General features: G+C 43.3%; 1 protein-coding gene across 1 annotated transcript in view; it reads left to right on the top strand.

Moving 5' to 3' along the window:
* LOC115575401 (inactive phospholipase C-like protein 2) overlaps window positions 1-19,351 on the top strand; it is a 68,382-nt gene that overhangs the window by 38,723 nt on the left and 10,308 nt on the right. The window contains exons 2-4 of the mRNA XM_030407439.1: window positions 1,507-3,990; window positions 10,821-11,024; window positions 13,843-13,918. Coding sequence (XP_030263299.1) covers window positions 1,507-3,990; window positions 10,821-11,024; window positions 13,843-13,918 — 2,764 coding nt within the window. The remainder of the gene's footprint in view (window positions 1-1,506; window positions 3,991-10,820; window positions 11,025-13,842; window positions 13,919-19,351) is intronic.

The following is a 19,351-nucleotide window of genomic DNA, read 5'->3' as shown; positions in this document are numbered from 1 at the left end:
ATCAATCGTGATGAGGTGCTGGGCGTCATCTGCCTCTGACCGACAGGTGGAAGATAGATGGCCCTGAGGTGTTTCACTGTGGCTGGAGTTGAACCATGCTCTGGGGAGATCCATCAGACCTGTACTGCCAGTCACTGTCTTGCAGGGAAGACCTTTATAGCCCTAGGGCCCTCTGTCCTTTCTTATTATACAAACTAACGGAAACTTAGTTTAGGTGGCTTTGGTTACATTATCTTCATATTAAAGGTCTTGAAAGAAGTCAAATGATACCCCTGCCATGCAACTGTGGAAAGAGATGTTTTCACAAAATGATTTACTATAAAAGGGAATTTGTCTTCTGTGAGTTTCAACTGTGACGGTTTCAAAGGCTTTGTGTCTAGAATTTGTAATATGTGGCAGTAATCTGGGGATTGGTTTAGGTTTGATTTTAATGCACTGTTCTCTCTGGTATGCATTATTCAACAAGCACACTTTCCAAGCCCTTAACCAGGCCATCTGCATTCAGGCTATCTAGCTAACCACAGCCCTGTGTGGAAATAGGGCAGCACTGTCTGTCTGCTTTCTGCCAGCTAGGCTCATGACCTAAAAGCTGCGAAAGTTCAGCCATGTCATGGCAGGTGGTGTCAGGAGCCTCTGTTTGGTTAAATTCAGAAGTTTGGCTTTGTTTTAGAAAGACTGTCTCCCCGGAGTTTTAAGAAACATTTCAATGTATTTGGAATTGGCTGACATGTTGTGGATTTATGAGAGGTTGCCCACAGGATAAATAATTAACCACATCTCGTTTGCAATTATAAGGTAACTTGAAACTGATTTTAAAGCCCTTGACTTTGTTTGAGGGAAGAAACCATTGTGACTTGAGCCAATACGACATTGTATCACCAATTTTGTACACTATCATTACGGCAAGTTATACTGTTATACTGTGCAGCATGCATTATTATTTGAATCAAAGAAAAGCCATAAAACCATATATATATATATATATATATATATATATATATATATATATACAAAAGTTACAGATTCTTTTCCTTCTTTTTTCTTTTTTAGCATTTTAACTGTCAACTGGCAAAGAAGACTGCATGTGGTGCCCATCAATCACTGTTTCCCATTTCCATAAAAATGGGCCCCAGCATGTTGGCTCACCACTGGGGAGAAAAGAAAGATTTGCACTAAGCACTTGATAACCGGCTGTCAGATTTGTGTATTCAGCAGCTCAGCACACTTTATTTATGAGAATGGCCTATCATGACCATCTTTACTTTTTTGCTTGTGTTTAGATTCATGACTTTTCTTGAAGAATTCAATGTGCATACATCTATCAGCTGTAGGCTCAAAGCTGCTCTGTGATGAAAGTGCGTACTCAGCCTTTTGTCTCCTTTCTTCTTTTTTATGCATTTCAATCTGACTGTAGTTTTTTTTACTCCTGCTTCTTGAATTCAGATGGAAGTGTAAATAAGAAGTCCTCTTCTACATTAAACCTCCCCTCTCCTTTTCTGTTTGCAGGATGGTTCCAAACGGCAGGTGAGGAAGAAAACAGTGTCCTTCAGCTCAATGCCAAGTGACCGTAAGATTAACAGCACAGCTGCTTGCATGGCCTTTATGATGGAGGGCTGTGAAATGAAGAAAGTCCGCTCCAACTCACGCATGTACAACCGCTACTTCCTGCTGGATCCAGACATGCACTGGCTCCGCTGGGAACCATCCAAGAAGGATTCAGAGAAGGCTAAACTGGAGATCAAGGGCATTAAGGAGGTCCGCTTAGGAAAGAAAACTCCAGTTCTGCGCAGCAATGGTCTCTCTGACCAGTTTCCTGATGAATGCGCCTTCTCAATCATTTATGGGGATAACTATGAGTCTTTAGATTTGGTAGCCAGTACAGCAGATGTTGTCAGCACCTGGGTGATGGGCCTGAGGTATCTGGTGTCTTATGGCCGGCACACCGTTGATATGATGGAACCCAGCCAACCGAGTTTACGAACATCATGGATTGGCTCCGTGTTTGATCTGGCAGATATGGAAAAGGACGGACACATTGACCTGTTCAGGGCCACTCAGATAATTAAGGGTCTTAACCCTGGAATGAAAGAGTCTAGGATAGAGCTGAAGTTCAAGGAACTCCAGAAAGCTAAAGACCAATACGGAGAGGCAATTAACATGGACACCTTTGTGGAGGCCTACTGTGAGCTCTGCACACGGCCAGAGATTTTCTTCTTACTGATGCAGTTCTCAAGTAACAAGGAGTACCTGGACAGTAAAGATCTGATGCTATTCGTAGAGGTGGAGCAGGGTGTGGAGGGTGTAACGGAGGACATGTGCAGGGATATTGTTCAAAAGTTTGAGCCATCTGCCAAAGGCAGGGAGAAGGGCTACCTCTCCATTGATGGTTTTACACACTACCTCCTCTCCTCCGAATGCCACATCTTTGACCCCCAGCACAAGCGTGTGTGCCAGGATATGAATCAGCCTCTGTCCCACTACTACATCAACTCCTCGCATAATGCCTCCCTTCTGGAAGATCATTTCTGGGGTTCATCAGACATCAGCAGCTACATCCGAGCTCTAAGGATGGGCTGTCGCAGCATTGAGGTCATTGTATGGGATGGCCCTGATAATGAACCAGTGGTGTATGTAGGTAGTTCGGTAGCCTCACATCTAGCTTTCTCAAAAGTCCTGGATATTATAAACCAATATGCTTTTGAGAGCTCTGAATATCCCCTAATTCTCTGCTTAGTGACCCACTGCTGCATCCCCCAGCAGAGGGTCATGGCACAGCACATGAAAAAGATTCTTGGGGACAAGCTGCACATTGATCCTCCCAACAAGGAGGAAAACTACTTACCCTCCCCTGAGAAACTCAAAGGCAAAATCCTCCTCAAGGGAAAGAGGCTACCACCAAGCTGCACTGACCCTGAAGGGGATGTGACAGATGAGGAGGAAGGTCTGGAAATGTCCCGAAGAGTGGGAGCTGATGAGAAGGACCAGCTAAATGGCTTGGGGTACAAGAGACTCAGACTGTGCAGAGAGCTGTCTGATCTTGTATCTCTCTGCAAGTCAGTCCAGTTTAGGGACTTTGAGATCTCTAAGAGAGACCAGAAATACTGGGAGATTTGCTCCTTCAATGAGGTAGATGCAAACAGGTTTGCCAATGAGTTCCCAGAAGAATTTGTTTGTTATAACAAACGATTTCTCTCCAGGGTATACCCCACACCCATGAGAATTGATGCCAGCAACATGAACCCCCAGGATTTCTGGAAGTGTGGCTGCCAGATTGTGGCCATGAACTACCAGACGCCAGGCCTGATGATGGACCTCAACCTTGGCTGGTTCAGGCAGAATGGCAACTGCGGGTATGTTTTGCGGCCAGCCATCATGAGAGAGGAGGTGTCCTACTTCAGTGCCAATGCTCGGGACTCCCTGCCGGGGGTGTCTGCTCAGCTTCTTCACATCAAAATCATCAGTGGGCAGAATCTGCCCAAACCTCGTGGCTCTGCTGCTAAGGGCGATGTGGTGGAGCCCTACATATATGTGGAGATCCACGGCATCCCAGCCGACTGTGCTGAGCAAAGAACCAAGACTGTGTCCCAGAATGGTGACAACCCAATATTCGATGAGAGTTTTGAATTCCAGATCAATTTACCAGAACTTTCAGTACTGCGCTTTGTGGTGCTGGATGACGACTACATTGGGGACGAGTTCATTGGCCAATACACCATCCCATTTGAGTGCCTACAGCCAGGCTATAGACATGTCCCCCTACAATCTCTGACAGGAGAGTTCCTACCAAACACGACCCTGTTTGTGCATGTAGCCATCACCAACAGGCGAGGTGGAGGAAAGGCACATAAGAGGGGTCTGTCAGTCAGGAAGGGAAGGAAGGCTCGGGAGTACACCACCACCAAGACCACAGGGATCAAAGTAGTGGACGAGCTCTTCAGGGCTTCCACCCAGCCCCTCAGGGAGGCCACAGACCTCAGAGAAAATGTGCAGGTAAGAAACTACATTCTCATTAGATAGTAAATGGTTTTGTATGAACTTCTTTGGATTTCCTTTATATTTGGTTGACTGGCCTGCTCCATTAAGCTTTTCCCTACATCGGTGCTTATTGCAGATCAATCTTTGATTAGTGTGTTTGTGGTCCAAAACTTTGATTACATTTTTATTTTTATTTTGTGAGGTTAATGGGCATCTTTTTCAATTTAATAACATATTTAACTGTTGAGACTTTAACTCACATTTTCTTTTTTAAACAAAGAAAAAAGTACACACTGCTGCCATTTTCAACTTGTGCAACAGTACAGAGTAGATAATTGATACTCCAAATTCAAATGCTCCCTGCTGTAGAAAATAAAGAGTAACTGGAAACAGCTTATTGTATTATGCAACAGTTTTTGTGCTGGTAAAAGTTTTTTATGTAAATGAGCTAGGGTAAAGAGACCAGGATCATCAAAGTCATTGCAGACCTTGAATTTGCAGAGCAGTTCACATGGTATTCAGAACATTTTAAAATAATTTCGAGGTCATTTACATTAATGACAAAAGACTAAAGAACAGATAAATATTCACTTACTTTCATGGTTACCTGCATATTGAGTTTTATGTAAGGATCTGAAATGGTGTAGAAGTTTTTTTGTCCACCAGATCATATTGCATTCATTTTCATTTCTTTCGATAGGCACAAACTGATCTAAGTGTTTCTGATTGGACTAATTCCACTTGCTGTTGTGGATAGAGGCTTGCCACTAATTGTGCTCTATTAATGTTGTAGGAGAGAGGGGTAATAAAGTGACATTGCTGTAAAATTATGAGCTTTATGAATAGTGTAATCATTAATGAGGGACAATTACTGCCCATGGGAAAGGACGGGGTTGCTAGGCACTTAGCACACTACTTCAAAAGTCCTCTAGATGAGCAAATGGAGATTGGTAACCTCAGTGTATATTTGGCTTGTGACCAGTGGCAGAGGCCTTTCAGAGCATATATAATTTGTTTATGATGACTAAAGGGTGTGATACAAAGCATGTCTCATTTGCTCGGTCTACAAATTACAACAAAGGGCAAGCCAATGAGCCTTTTACACGCCAAGTGCTGTGTTGTTTGGTTGTCAGTTTAGAGTTTCAGGCTCTTGTCTTTACTGACAGCTAACAAAATTAAAATAATCTTGTTGTGCACTTTTGACTGTTGACAGGACTCCATCAACAGTGCTGTGTCTGCCTCAGGCAAATCTGTATTAATAGAATTGTGTTAAGGAGACGAAGAAAACGATAAAAGACAATGACATCGGTCCTCTATTTTGTGCTTCTTAAAATTTATTTAAAAGACAATCAAATCCCTTAATAAGATTGCTTGCGTATTTGATTAAATAGTTTATCTCTTTTCAAACAATGCAAAATAATATAGTGCTGTAAATCCTATGTTGTCCATACAATGAATATAATCCTCTCTTCCTGCCTTAATCTAATTTCTCAAGTAATTTGACATGTGCAAGACCAGCCGATGTTGGAGGGCTGCAGGCTTAACAAAATCAAATATATAATGTTGACGTCCTGCAAAATCCACAGGCATGTTCCTCCAGAAGCTAATGTAGCACGCTCCTTTTTATGTACTGAACGTCATAAATACCAAAGTCTGTCAGTCTGTAAGCAGTAACCTCAGTCTGATGGCATAGCAAACAAAAGACCAGACCAAGCTAAATAAGCAGGGATGTGATTAGAGATCCTGTGGCATGCTGTCATACATTTTTCTGTTGTGGAAATAGGCATGTTCTAAAAGAGGACCATTCTCCTCTTCGAGACCCCAGTGCTGAGAGAAATATGTATGTGTTCAGTTCAGGAGGTGAACTTGATCCTGTAAGTTTAGAGGTAGTAACGTTACTATATTGCAGGCTGAAAGGGATGCGAGATAATTCAAGTAAAATCATTAAAATTGTAGTGTGTGAATAGTTAAAAAATGTTTCCTCACTAATCAAAGGTATTCTTGGCACAATTAAAGTGTTTTAAAAATCAGTGACAAACAGATATCTCAAGATTTAGTCATGATTTAGTCCTGATCTTTCCTCCGATTGGGTCCCCATGGGAGTATTTCATAATTAAGGTGCTGAATGTTGCTCGCTGTGAAGTCAGCCAGAGCACGGTGGAAAATGTGTTGCGCTTAGTGTGTCTTTTGTTGTTACCAGTTACCTCTCTTTTACAATTTAGATCTCAGAATAACTGGCAGGCTAGCCTACTCAGCGCGAGACCTATGAAATATCTAAAATTACGCAGTAAACTCATTATCAATGGTGGAGGCAACCTCAGCTTCGTCTGATAAGGCTACATTGTGAACAATGGGCGCCAGAGTCCTTCGGTGGGTTGGCTAAGTGAAGAAATACCTACGGAGCTAATGCAGCAACACAACAAAGCTTTGATAAATTAATGTACCACAAAATTTCGGCTGAGTATAGTTTTGAGGTAAAAGTCCTTTAATGCTTATAGCTACATTTAACCAACAACTACAGATGATAGTAGAGTGGCCTAATGAAGCTACATTTTATGGTGGTGAATAAAGTAAATCTGACATAGCCAAGCCATGACACATGTTAACTTTTGTGAAACTCTGTGAATCAACTTACTTATTCTAAAGGTGTACATAACAACAAGCTTTTAATAATCTCTCTCATAAATAGCTAAATCTAATCATTCTTCTTATAAATTCAGGACCTGATCTGCTGGCTTACATGAAGGGTGGCGCTGTATGATTGGCTGTGATTGGTGTCTTTTAACCTGATCAAACAACACTGTTGCCACCACTCCTCCCCAAACCTCAGTCCTCAGGTTTGAAATGTAAATATTTCCTTTTGAAAGGAAGAGATAAAAGTTGATGAAATAAATAAAAAAGGTGAAATAAAGAGAGGGCTTTAAAGAGGATAAATGGGGGTCTTTCTTTATTTAGTCCTTTGCCTTTTAAATGTAAAATGTGGATAGCTGTGAAAGCTTTGTAGAGGCCAGCTGTGTGCAGCCTGGCGCCTTGGATCTGGCCGGAGCTGGAGGGCAGAAGGAGGGCCTGTAGCCAACAACCCATAAGGCGACAACCGGGCCAGTTCTGGAAGCTTCACCAGCCCTGAATCGAAGCCAAGATTGGACATTAACATGAAAAAGATCTTTTCTACCACTAAAACCCCAGATATTGTTGCATACAACTGTACCCATGAAAGCAGTGCACGCCCACACTTTAAATGCCATCAAAAGGGTTATTTCACCTTGCGAAGCTCTTTTAAGACTCCCTTTTTATCCCTGAACAGCAAAGCTTCTAGGTGGTCTGCTTTGAATAATAACAGAAAGATGAGCAAGCTGGACTATTAAACAGACTGAGGGATATCTATAAACACTGACCAGTAGGCAGATACATGGCAACCTAGCTGCCATGTATCTGCCATATGTAGATCTAGGCAGCAAATCAATTATTTATTTTAAAAGTCTTGAATGAAGCCCTTTGAGTGCTGCTGCCCATGAACCTTATAAAGTGTTGATGGAGCCGGAGGAGGCTGGTGTTTCTTTATATTTGCTGAAAAGTCTGTGTGTCTTCATGGGCACATTCACAATCACTCAGTACTGTGTGCCAGAAAAAAGAGGGGCGAGATATACAGATAGAAGCCGAGCGAGCAAGTGAGTGAGAGGCGCAAAAAGACACAAAAGCGGTGTTGTAACCGGACACAGAGCTCTCATTTGGGGAATGTAGGAAGGGGAGTGAAGAAGGGGGAGCGAGTAATTAAAAACACAAGCCTCTCGTTGGTATTCTCTATCACCACGGTGTGGCTTTTATTGCGCAATTATCGAAAAATATTCACACATGTGGTCCCTCGCACACATGCGTGGAATTACACATAGCGTAATGAATGCTAATAACGTCGGCTCATACATAAACACATGCGGTCCCACATGCTCAGAGTTCACACACAGATTCACACACTGGTTTGTTAATCCGGAGCCCCATAGCTGTCCCACTTCCACCATTGTGTTTCTTTGGCGCTGTGTTCAGCCGCCCAAGAGGTATTAACTGTGGCTGAGGCTCGGCATACAGATTCAGATACCGGCTTTGTCCCCTGGCCACCCTCTCAGTCTACAGGAAGGTCGGGCCCCGCAGTGACAGCACATCCTCTGGGGTAGGGGGGCGGTGAGGTGGATTTTTCTGCAGGCCTAGAGGTCCAGCCCGGGGAGACAGCTAGTTCCCACACTGCAGAGTGCGGAGTATGTGGTCGGACTCCAAAGTACCAACGCTGGCTTGTTCTCTATAAATTGTTTTTCCCCCCGCATCTCTTCTTCTCTCTCGGGTTTTCTTACCTGGCCTGTGTTCCCTCAGTGCTTCTCATCATCGCCCTGACTCTTTGCAGGCAGACTTGGTCCGCCGCGCCTCAGCTCGGATAGCTCTTTTTCACTGTCCCCGTCTCATTTCTCACCTCCTACTTTCCACTCTCTTTTTTTTTTATGAAGCTAACTGATGTTGTGCTGTGTGAGAAAGAGTGGGCCTGATTTGGTTTGCTTGAATTCCCATGATGGCAGAAGAATGAAACGCACTGAGAGGAAGTTGTTTGGTTGCTGGGGCTGCAAAGCTTCTGAACCCAGACATGCAGAAACTGTGGCGTCGGTGGACTGGAAAGCAGGCCGGCCCGGGATTGATGATGAGTGAGCGAAACGGAGAGAAAGTGAGGCTGGCAGCGTATCCTGAATTCATTTTAATTTAGTGTCTTTAGGCTGACAAGCTGCAGTTGAACACGGTGCTGCCACCAATGACAGCGAACTCAAGATGACGAGTGGTGTTTGCGACGTAGAGGGTTTAGTGAGGAGGAAAACATGACTGTGGGCTCACAAAACACACAAATGTGGTTTTTATTTGGCATAAACTGAAGGTGTGACATTACATGACATCAGTTAGGCGGATGCTTTTGTCCAAAGTGACACATACATAGGGAGAATTTTAGAGTTCGCGGTTCTGCTCAAGGGCACTACAACATGGGGAGAGGAGGAGTTCAAGGTTTTTGAATGACTCTGTAGCCGATGGCCGACCCGCTCTACTAACAGAGATACAGCCGCCCCTGATGGAAAATAAGATTTGCTATCATTCCCAGATTAAATAAACAGGATATGTTGAGATGGAGATGTCTTTATTAATCCAGCAGCAGACAGCTAGAATGTCCAGTTGTTCATGTACAAACAGGAATATGAGGAGAAGAATGCTCTTTTATTGACTGAGGATTTGATTGTTTTAAGATGGATACTTGGGGAGAGTGAAGAAAGATGAATACAGAGATGTGTGTGGAAACACTAACGGAGAAAACGTGAGAAAAAAGAAGAAATTAAGGAAGGGAGCGATGAGTAACTGAATGTTCTTAGCGCTCTCAGGATGTGGTCAGAAGTTTGGCTCCGGACTCTCTGGACTGCAGAATGAGCAGGCTGACATTATGGGAAACCGATAATTTTACTGTCACCAAGACAAACGCTCGGCTGCTATCTTATCTTGTTTCTGAGAGAGTATCACGATCCCTCTCATTAAAGCGCCTCGCTCAAGGTCGTCTGCAGAAAGGAGTGTTTGCAATATTTGCCATTCCATCAGGGCCACAACCGCTTCATTTGCCAAGAACAATAACTCAACAGGAATTTGCCTTAGTTGGTTGCGTTTGATAGCTGCTTTGGTCACTTTCATTGAAACAGAAACATATTGTTTTGGCAGCTGCACAGCACAAGGGCAAAGAGACGGGGATGAGACACCGTGCAGACAGGGCTTGGTCGGAACAGATTATGTCATAATCAGATGACAAAAAATAAGCAAATGTAATCAGCCTTGATTTGATAAAAGTGTCGATGATATTTTTTGATCACACCTTTTAAACATGCCAATTTTAAAATGATGGGACTTTTGTTTTGTCGCTCTTTTCCCTCATGTGAGGGCATCTGACACGATGGGTTTCTCTAGATGACTGCTCCAGTCTGTGGCGGACCTGGTGGGAGAAAAAATAATCCTGTGAAGTCAAGTCAAGTCAATGCCTATTGTCATCTGGCCGGGGACTACAGCAGGATATTAGCCATGTTGGCTAAAGCTGCCCTTTTTACTGTTGTTGATGCAGTTAATTAATTGGGATTGTCTTCGATATAATAAACTAATAAACTAAACTAAACTAAACTAAACTAAGGAGGACGGTTGAAGCAGCAGTAGTCCCTCATAAAACAGCCTTTTGCCTCCTGGCAGCATTGCCATTAGTTAAAACTTCAAGAATGTGCATCACAAGAGCATCTACTAATGTCCAGCACACCTTTCCCAGGCCAATAATGAAGCTGCTGTCACCAGCAAAGACCTCAACTTCAAATCTGAAGGAACACATACACAAAAGGCAACAGCATCACACATATTGTCGAATACAATACAGTACAGCTGCGGTTTGTGTCACCACTATTTTTGTAAGAGTAATCTGATTTGACCAGCTGTACACTTTGTGAGATTGTTAAAGACAAAAAAGGATATTTGTAGATCTCAATTGTTTGTGTCGTCCTTCATTTTCGATGATTTTAAAGTAATGTAAAAGTGTTCAGATTAGATTACATTATTTGTATTCCTATGGACAATGTTAAAGAAATACAATGATTGCTATAAATTGTGTGTTCACTGACTACATTTCAAAGTAACCTGACATATCTCTGTATTGAGAATATTTAAAGGTCCAATATTATGCTCACTTTTAGGTTCATGCTTTGTAAAGACTTTCTATAGATACCTAAAGCGTCCATAGACTGCCATGGTTCCCAAATTGCTGTACTTCATCTTGTTTTTTTTTTTGTTTTTTTTCCCAGAATGCCATGGTGTCCTTCAAGGAGCTCTGTGGCCTGACACCGGCGGCCAACATGAAGCAGTGTATCCTGACGGTTTCTACCTGGCTGATGAACAGTGAGCGGTCGCTAAGGGTAACAGTGGACCTGAGCGAGACTTACCCCACCATGGAAGCTCAGGGTCCTGTGCCTGAGCTGCTGCGCAAAGTGCTCAACGCCTACGACATGGTAAATAGCCTGCACACACATAAAATCCTTTTTTTGGGGGGGTTAAAACCACCTTTTTGACCGGTTAGATGGTCAAGCTGCAGTTACTCATTGTATAATTTCACATGTCCTTCTCCACCCTGCCTCCTCTCTTACAAGAACATTGCATTTTTCACCACTTGACATTGGCACGGCCCAAAAGGGCGTTGGAGTACTGTAATTAGTTACCACCCGCTGTTTTCCTCTCACGTCCTGTGAGGCCTGGCGGGAGCTGGTGAAGTGGGTCACGTGTGAAGAGCAATGTTGTTTTGCGTCCACGCTGCTCCGGCATCCGACACCTACACCTGCATGCGCAGTGACATCTGCAGCAACGCAACGTGTGGATCCAAATAGAATCTGCTCCGGCTTTTATGAGGGTTCGCACCAGGCTAGAGGCTTGGCACTGTCAGAACAAATGTCACGCTCCAGTCCACAGAAGAAGTTTTATGGGGACAGGCAGGAAACGGGCTTCAGAAATCATATTTTAGGGGTTTTAGAGAACAGAAGATGCAGATCCAAGCCTTAAACAACAAAATTCAAAAGGGAAATTATAGAAAACATGCTGCTACCAGTGTATTCTTTCACACTACATTATGTTACGTCAAGCCACAACCACATAACGATGGCCGATTACTTTCGCCCGTCTGTTATTTGCACATATTAATGCTTCTTTAAGTTTATTCTTAATGTATATGCACATTAACCTATGGCCTGGCCCTGAAGCTCAGGCCTGGTCAGCTGAGTATTTGTGTTTGCTTCCCACAAATTGACCTGTTGGTACTCTACCCACTCAAAAACAGATGCCCCAGTGTATGTCTATGTGCGTGTGTAAATGCATGTGACTTCACAGGAGCTCGGCTGCCAACAGCAGGCCATCTACTGTAGCATATCAGTGTGCAGTGCGTGTCCTCAGTCACCCTCGTGTGGGCGGCAGCCAGTCAACGTTGTGACCCTGAACTGAACAATGCGTCAGCACACTGGAGCTCTGTTTCCAGAGGTCAGGCCAGCCAAGCTTGCACACAGATACACAAATATTTCGGTGCATTTATATACTGTATATGCACTATGATGTGTTTACAGTGAGGCAAAAATAGCGCTGAGAGAAAAGCAAGCAATAGTCAGTTTCCTGATGTCAGGTTGGTGAGATTTCGAGCTAGGAAGTGACTCTCACCATTTCGTGCACCAACGCCCAATCAGGCACACAGGAAGACGTCTGCCACAGTGAGCAGGCAGAGGTGCCGTTTTCAAATCAGATTGCAGAATCTTAATTATCGCTATCGGAAATATTTGCTCTCTGTCTTACTTTCACTATTGTAACGACTCTCTCCTGCTTATACAGCTCACTGCACACCCAGTCATTCTCTGGGGGTTGCAGAAATTCTCAGAAATGCAGGTTCATCAAATACTTAATTTTTCAGACATCAAGGATCCTGCATATTTAAATTAGCTCGGGTGAAACCATCCCCTGAATGAAGGGACTGTCCACGATGAGCTCATTGTACAAAATTGTCTGCACCCGAAGCTGTATAAGAATAACAGAACAAGGAAAGGCATGCACACTCTCACACATGCACGCACATTGTATAAGTGTCCACTTCCTGTCCTTCTGCTAACAGGAGTGTGAAACTTCATTAGCATCCTCCTCGATGCTGCAGGGCCGGTCCAGCTGGTCCTCCTCAGCCTGTGGGATGATGTTTAGGGCTCAGACTACAGTGTTGTGTTGGTCGAGGTGAAAATAAGGAAGTGTCCTTTTTTTAGCAGTAGTCAGAATCTGCTATATATGCCAAGTATTTTGACACGAATAAGGGATTTGTCTTAAAGTATTTACAAACCATCTTGAGGGGATTATAACTGTACCAAATAATGCTGGAACAAATATTGTGTGAATAAACGGGCTGCGGCAATTATTTGTATTATCGGGTATCAGTGTTTGTCATTTTTAATAAATCATTCTGTCAATAAAACTTCAGATAACACTGAGAGAGGCTCATCACAACATCCTGGAGCACAATTAGGTGTCTAGTTTTGTTTGGTCCAAAAGCCAGAATTATTAAATCCATTGTAATGTAGGATTAGATTCTCAAATGAAAACTTAAAACCCCAATTTCTTTCGGCTTGAACAATAACGCGATTATCAAAATAGTTGAAGATCTTATGAATAATTACTTAGTCTCTCAGTACAGTTTATACATTGAGGTGAGATTACACAGCAGAAAAGGAACAAGACATTAAGTCGAGACGCGTTTTTGAAACCGATGCACATCTTAAGGCCTGCTTTGCTTTTTTTGCAAGCCTGTCGAGTTCAATCCTGCACTTATGTGGCTGTAATACTAAACAGACAAAACAGACACCGCTTTCAATTCAGCTTTTTCTTATAAATTGTATCTATCTTTCCTCTTGTGCTTACATACAAGGCAAAACCAATCTGAACTGTGTTGTTTACACGCCCAATTAATCGGGAAGAATCTGCTTCCTCTGATTATGATCTTTCCCCAATTAAAATAATCAGATAAAGATGTTTACATGACAGCTATGTTGCCTCAATTGGGTTAAGACTCAATTGTCAGTGTGTCTGTAAACATCTAAGAGACATCTAACAGCCAAGAGCCTAAATCCACTTGATTGAAAGTGAGCCCTGGGTATTGAGGGGATTAAATCAGTACAGCTAAACATTGTGCTAAGATAGACATGTCTGCATCAGAATTTTAAAGCAAGTGTTTCCTTCCTGGAATTTATCAGTATGATGCTGAGATATGATTCAAATTAACTACATGTCTTTCTTTGTCTTTTCTTTGTCTAGATGATCCAGACCAGCAGAACACTGATCGAGTCAGCTGACGTCGTCTACTCCAAGCTCACGCAAGCACAACGGGCAGGTACGCACGTAGTCTTCGGATGCAACGTCCCTGTTCATCCTCTTCGTTGTCTAGTAGGATGCATTTTAACTTATTTCCACATTCCGAGAACTAGCGAGACAAAAACTCAAACGTAAGGAATGAGCCCAAATTGAACAACTAAATGAAAATCCTGTTAGGTGTTCAGGGTAGCAACACATCTTGAATTCTTCGTCCTAGTGATTGGCTTGTTCCTCTGAAAAGCTTAATGGGGGCACTTCCTAACATCAGTCTTATAGCTGCTGGTTGCCACTCCGCCTGTAACATTAAGTTGAGTGATGTCTCGCTGAAAACATTGAAGGCTATCGAGCACAGATCTGTCTTTTCTGCTGTATGGAGCTGTGCAGATTTTCACAGATAGCAGCTGCATCACGACATCATGTCCAAAAGGCTTTTAATACTGAACAGGGTAATTTCCCTTTCATGTTTATTATATAATAAGAAAGTGAATGCTGTGCACGGTGAACAAATACTGATGTCCAAATTTAAAGGTCGTGCCCATCCCTGTTTTCTACACTGCAGAACGTGTTGATTATAACTGGTTGGATTTTGCTGTCGGCGCCTTGAAAGAGGCAGGTTGAGGTAGATCTCTCTGCTGCTGTGAGGAAAATGACTCATGATTCATGAAGGACTGGAAGTGTATCAGAGAGGGATGAAAATACCTGACTTACTGGCATATTTCTTTAATTTCTTCAAGAGAAATGAGACCATAATGCACAAAGCATCAAAAATTCAGCTGAGGTGAAAGTATTTTCTGCTCTTCTGCTTTCTGTCTGTCGGATGAGATGAATCATGTGCTGCGAGAACACACATCTGTAGCCTTGGAAGATGTTACGCGTCCTGTTCTCCTGCCTGATAGAATGAGTGTAGTTTCTCTGCTGCCACAGCATTTCCATCAACATCAACAGCGGTCACTGCTGTCAATAGAACAGGCCATCATCGGTGAGTCAGCGCCAAATAGTTTCATGTCTGTGGGCAGGTGAAAACAATCAGCCAGCCACGCGGACAAACGGGCCGCGGAAAAAAGAGGACAGACGCCATGAACATCATTTTCGAGGAGGAGAGAAATAAAGAGTGTGGAGTGGGAGGGGGAGGGCCGGTTAAACAGAGAGAGGAGGGGAGAATTGAAGAAGCATTTCATCGGTACAGCATTTTTAAAAGAGGGTGCTCGATGTAAGAGGTCCGGCCTTTTAGGGTAGAGCATAAAATTGACCATCATCATTAGGAGAGGAATAGCCTCAAATCAAGAAAACCAATGGCTTGTCTTCTCCGGCCTCTTTCGCACTCAGCACTAATTGTTCCTCATTTGCTTTTGCTTCTCTACTCCGCAGCAGTGCCTCTGCAGAAGAGCTCCTCAAATAGGAGGAGCACATCATGTTGTTTCAGTAGTGACATCTTCATTTTGCATGTTTTTATCTCATGTTCTAATGCTGAGGAATCTCCCGGTTGTCGGATGAAGCCATTAGTTGACTAGCTGGTCGCACGTTTACGATGTTTATTCAATTATTCAAATGACTATTTTTAAAGGCACGGATGAAGCGAGCCGCATCTTAACATCAACGCCAACGGCATATACTGTAACAGGACTATTCTGAAAGTGTCTGAACAACCAGCAGGGAGAATAAACATTGTGTTAATCATTTCAACTCAGTATTACATCACACAAGTCTTGTTATTAAAACCAGGGGAATAAATCAGTCCTGGCTGTCCAAAGCTCTCGTGCTGGCAGCGTAAACACACGCTCTCCCCCAGGTTAGCTGCATTTCTGAGATAAACTAGCTAACGGCAGTGTAGCTACCCGATCCGTTCATCCTGCCTGAGCACGACTCTGCCACAGAATTAAGAAGAAACCTAGATGGCTCACTCCTTCACCTCTCTGCAACCATCCCAGCCCAAGCGATGATGCACAGCTCCTGAAGTTGAATGTGGTGGTTTTCATTCCTGGGACTAAAGGACAAATGAAAACTTAACCGACTAAGTCGACTATTAGGGAGCAGCATTACTAAAGATTGAATGAAACAAACATTAACGATACAGAATAAGGACTTTTCTCAGGCTGATGTAAACATCGAAAGCCATTTGTGGTTTGTGTGTTGTTGATGTTGTGTGTTTTTGTGTATCATAAAACCAGTGTAGACAGGGAAGGCTTAGTCACTGGCACATGCCAACCCAATATCCTGAGGCCGATAAGCCAATTTAAGCTTGCCATGCCCAGCTTTACTCCCGGGTGTCACACAGAGGCAGGCATATGCCTCATTCCCCACACCACGACAAGCCAAGCGGATATTCGTATGGCGCAATTACCCAGGGATGTAGGTTCAACACCGGGGCTTCAATCACAGAGCTGTCCCCTGGCTCCGAGGCTCCCCAGCCCCGAGCTGGAAGCATCTTCAAAGGCGATGACTGGGGAGTTAAGCAGAGCTTAAACCCCACACAGCCGCAGACACACTCACAGCAGCGTTAGTATCTGGATACCAGAGATTGATACTCGGCTTACTGCTGCTGTCAGGTGAAAACCTTGTACTGCCAATATGTCAGATTTTCAGGAGGTACGGTGAGAAAATAGCGTTGTTTCACGCCTCGCCAGCACGCTCGTTGAAAGTGGTTAATTGTTAAAAGCCCCTCAAGAGCCCCGGGGGTTGAAGCGTTTTCTCAAGGAGCATGTAATCCTCACAATCCAGTTGAGGCGAGAACATGGAAATTCCTAAATTTGGAGTTACAAGGTTTTCAAATAAGTGCAGCATTACGTAAGAATGATACAATGAGAAGGAGGGTTGGAGCGACAGCCCTGCGGGGCCTCAGCTGCATGCCAAACATAGCACTTTCCCTATCGCCCCCCTCTCCTCTGCCCCCGGCACAGAAACACATGCCTCAGTCCAAACCCCCACCATTCTTAAACGCACATAGCTGCTGTGTGTTCATTCATGCTTCCAGATATTTCGTCACAGTTGTGGAAGTTTTCATTGCGATAAGTGAGGCAAAAAAAAATCACGTACAAATTGTAGCTTTTTATTTTTTCTACCATCATAATATGGCCTCAAAGGAAACAACGGCCCCGATTCTGTTTACCAAATCCAATTATTTTACTTTATATGCGTAAGAAAAGTTATATGATGTAACCTTTTGCCTCGATTTAAAATTGGGAGACAGCAATTTTAAACTTTAAATGTAATTTAACCTTGTTGGCCTCAGGGGATGAAAAAGTAACATTGGCTCAGAAAACAGAACTGACAGTCTAACAGCAGTATTTCATCAAATGATTGAGCCGTTTCTTCTCAAAATTGTTAATAATGCTTTTCATGCTGCGAATATACAACAGTTCCATTTATGCCTGCAAGCACAAAGAGGCAAATATACAGTAAATTGGCTCCGATTTTAATTAAAAGCATTTCAAGATAGGAAAAATGCTTGCTGTGGAAATTAAGGTGAAATATTCCTGCTCTGTGAGTCAACAGTTTTAGATCTGCTTTAATAATCTCCCCCCTGCAATTATGTAATTACTTTACGATATGAATGCAGACACTTCGGGCCCACTCCTCGGCTCAGAGCTCTTTGTCCTCTCCATCTGCATCCTGACTCATCGGGTCTCTGTTGTCTGTATATCTGGTGCTGCTTTTGCTTTTTGCATAAATGCAGAATTCTTTCAAGTGTAGTTTCGCCGCAAAATTTAAATGTTAGTACATCTTGATCTGACATTATTAATTTTGCGAAGGAGAATCCGATTGACTGGTGCAGTGTCTGCTCAAAACATGCTGTAGGGCTCAGATTATCAGGTAATGTGAGGGGTTTACAGATCCAATCTTCATCCTCCTGAAGTGCGCACAGACTCATCAGGGCTGCCCCGATATGTGTTACATTAATAATTTACCATCATGATCACAACAATCAATGAGAGAGACATCTGTAAACATTTAGCCCCTTAGGCTAACCTTACCTAGAATACTACTGTCTCCCTGATCATCCAGGCTCGTTTAACCATCTGTTATTTTTTCCCTCACTGCCACTTGTTACTATGGCAAGTTGTTGCACCACACCAATCTCCATTTTGTTTACGTCTGCTTCCCCATGAGATCACGTGAGAGGAATCGCGGGTGAGCCCAGCCTCAGTCTGCTTAGCCGTGAAGCCGGAGCGCTAAAGCGACGCCACTGTTGCTACACGGAGAGATGTTCACTGTTTATTCGCAATGGATCAATGTTGAAAATGTTGCATGTCCAAATTGTAACAAATTCAACACTGCACTTCATTGGGTGGATGAACAGTTTGCAAAATATGTGAAGAACAGACAGACAGAGAGAGATTTCTTGCTTTATGGTTAGATTGTGTTGTGTCATCCTTTCCCTGTAAAACTGCATAAATAGTTGAATTTACGTAATCCTAACGCCAAACCTAACCCTTTATAATACTGAATCTGTAGTTAATAGAACAGCTGAGAGGGTTGGGCGAAGCTGCATCAATCTGATTTTACAATCAAATGATGTAATGAAATGCTACCTAAAGGCTCACCAGTCTCCTTGTGCAAATGATACACAACACAACCCATCTTCCTAAATGGGCTTTATCCCTCTTTCGATCATCCTTGTCATGTTTAGCCTGTGTCGCATTTATTATAAGCATTTCTAATCCTCTCGAGAGCAGGAAAAAACATGGAAGACACTGGGATGAAATAATGACTCCCCAGCACAATGCTGCATATCTCTGATGGCTGCAAAAGCATGAATTTACCACTTTTGATAGACTGACAAGCCCTGAATGCACCCTTCAAAAAGCCATCTCATAAGCCATATGATTACGGCAGACTGACGATGACAATAGCAACAGCCCTGAACACAGACAGAGAATCAGAGAGCGAAGGCACACGAGGAGTGAGATGGTGGATTTGCATGGAATTGAGGGTTGTGTCCATATGATCGATCCTGAAGCCAAAGGTATAATTTGGGCGTAATGGCTGTGTGAGAAGCAGCAAAAGGTGTTATTAGAGGACGGGCTGTCAGCGTTGGAGAGGGAATATGGGATTGGAGTGGTGTGTGAGTGTGAGTGTGAGTGTGCTGCCTCTAAGCTTAATTTAAGGCCTTGGATTGGACCCGACACTTCTGCACCGGCCAGTCAAAGTGTGCTCTGCTCATCAGCTAAATGCTGTTGTGACAAGTCCATAATCACGATGACGAGCAGGCTGCCATCTGAAATGAAGGGAGCCTGAACTAACTTCTTACCTCCTCACCTGCCTTCCGTCTTAAATTTAAGCCACGTGGGATGAGTGGCACCTCGGCAGACTCATCACTTACAGAGCTGGAGATTTTTGGGTTGCTGCAGCTTTTACTTTACAGCAGCCCCTCCTCCATTTTTTCCTCTCTCCTTCCTGTGTTCAGTTTATGCCCCGTCATCATTGCAGCTAATCAGTTTAATTTGGGCAGTGA

This window comes from Sparus aurata, chromosome 23 (assembly GCF_900880675.1).
Source record: "Sparus aurata chromosome 23, fSpaAur1.1, whole genome shotgun sequence".
Taxonomy (NCBI): Eukaryota; Metazoa; Chordata; class Actinopteri; order Spariformes; family Sparidae; genus Sparus; species Sparus aurata.
Note: the sequence above shows the minus strand (reverse complement) of the source record. Positions and strands in the feature narration are given on the sequence as shown.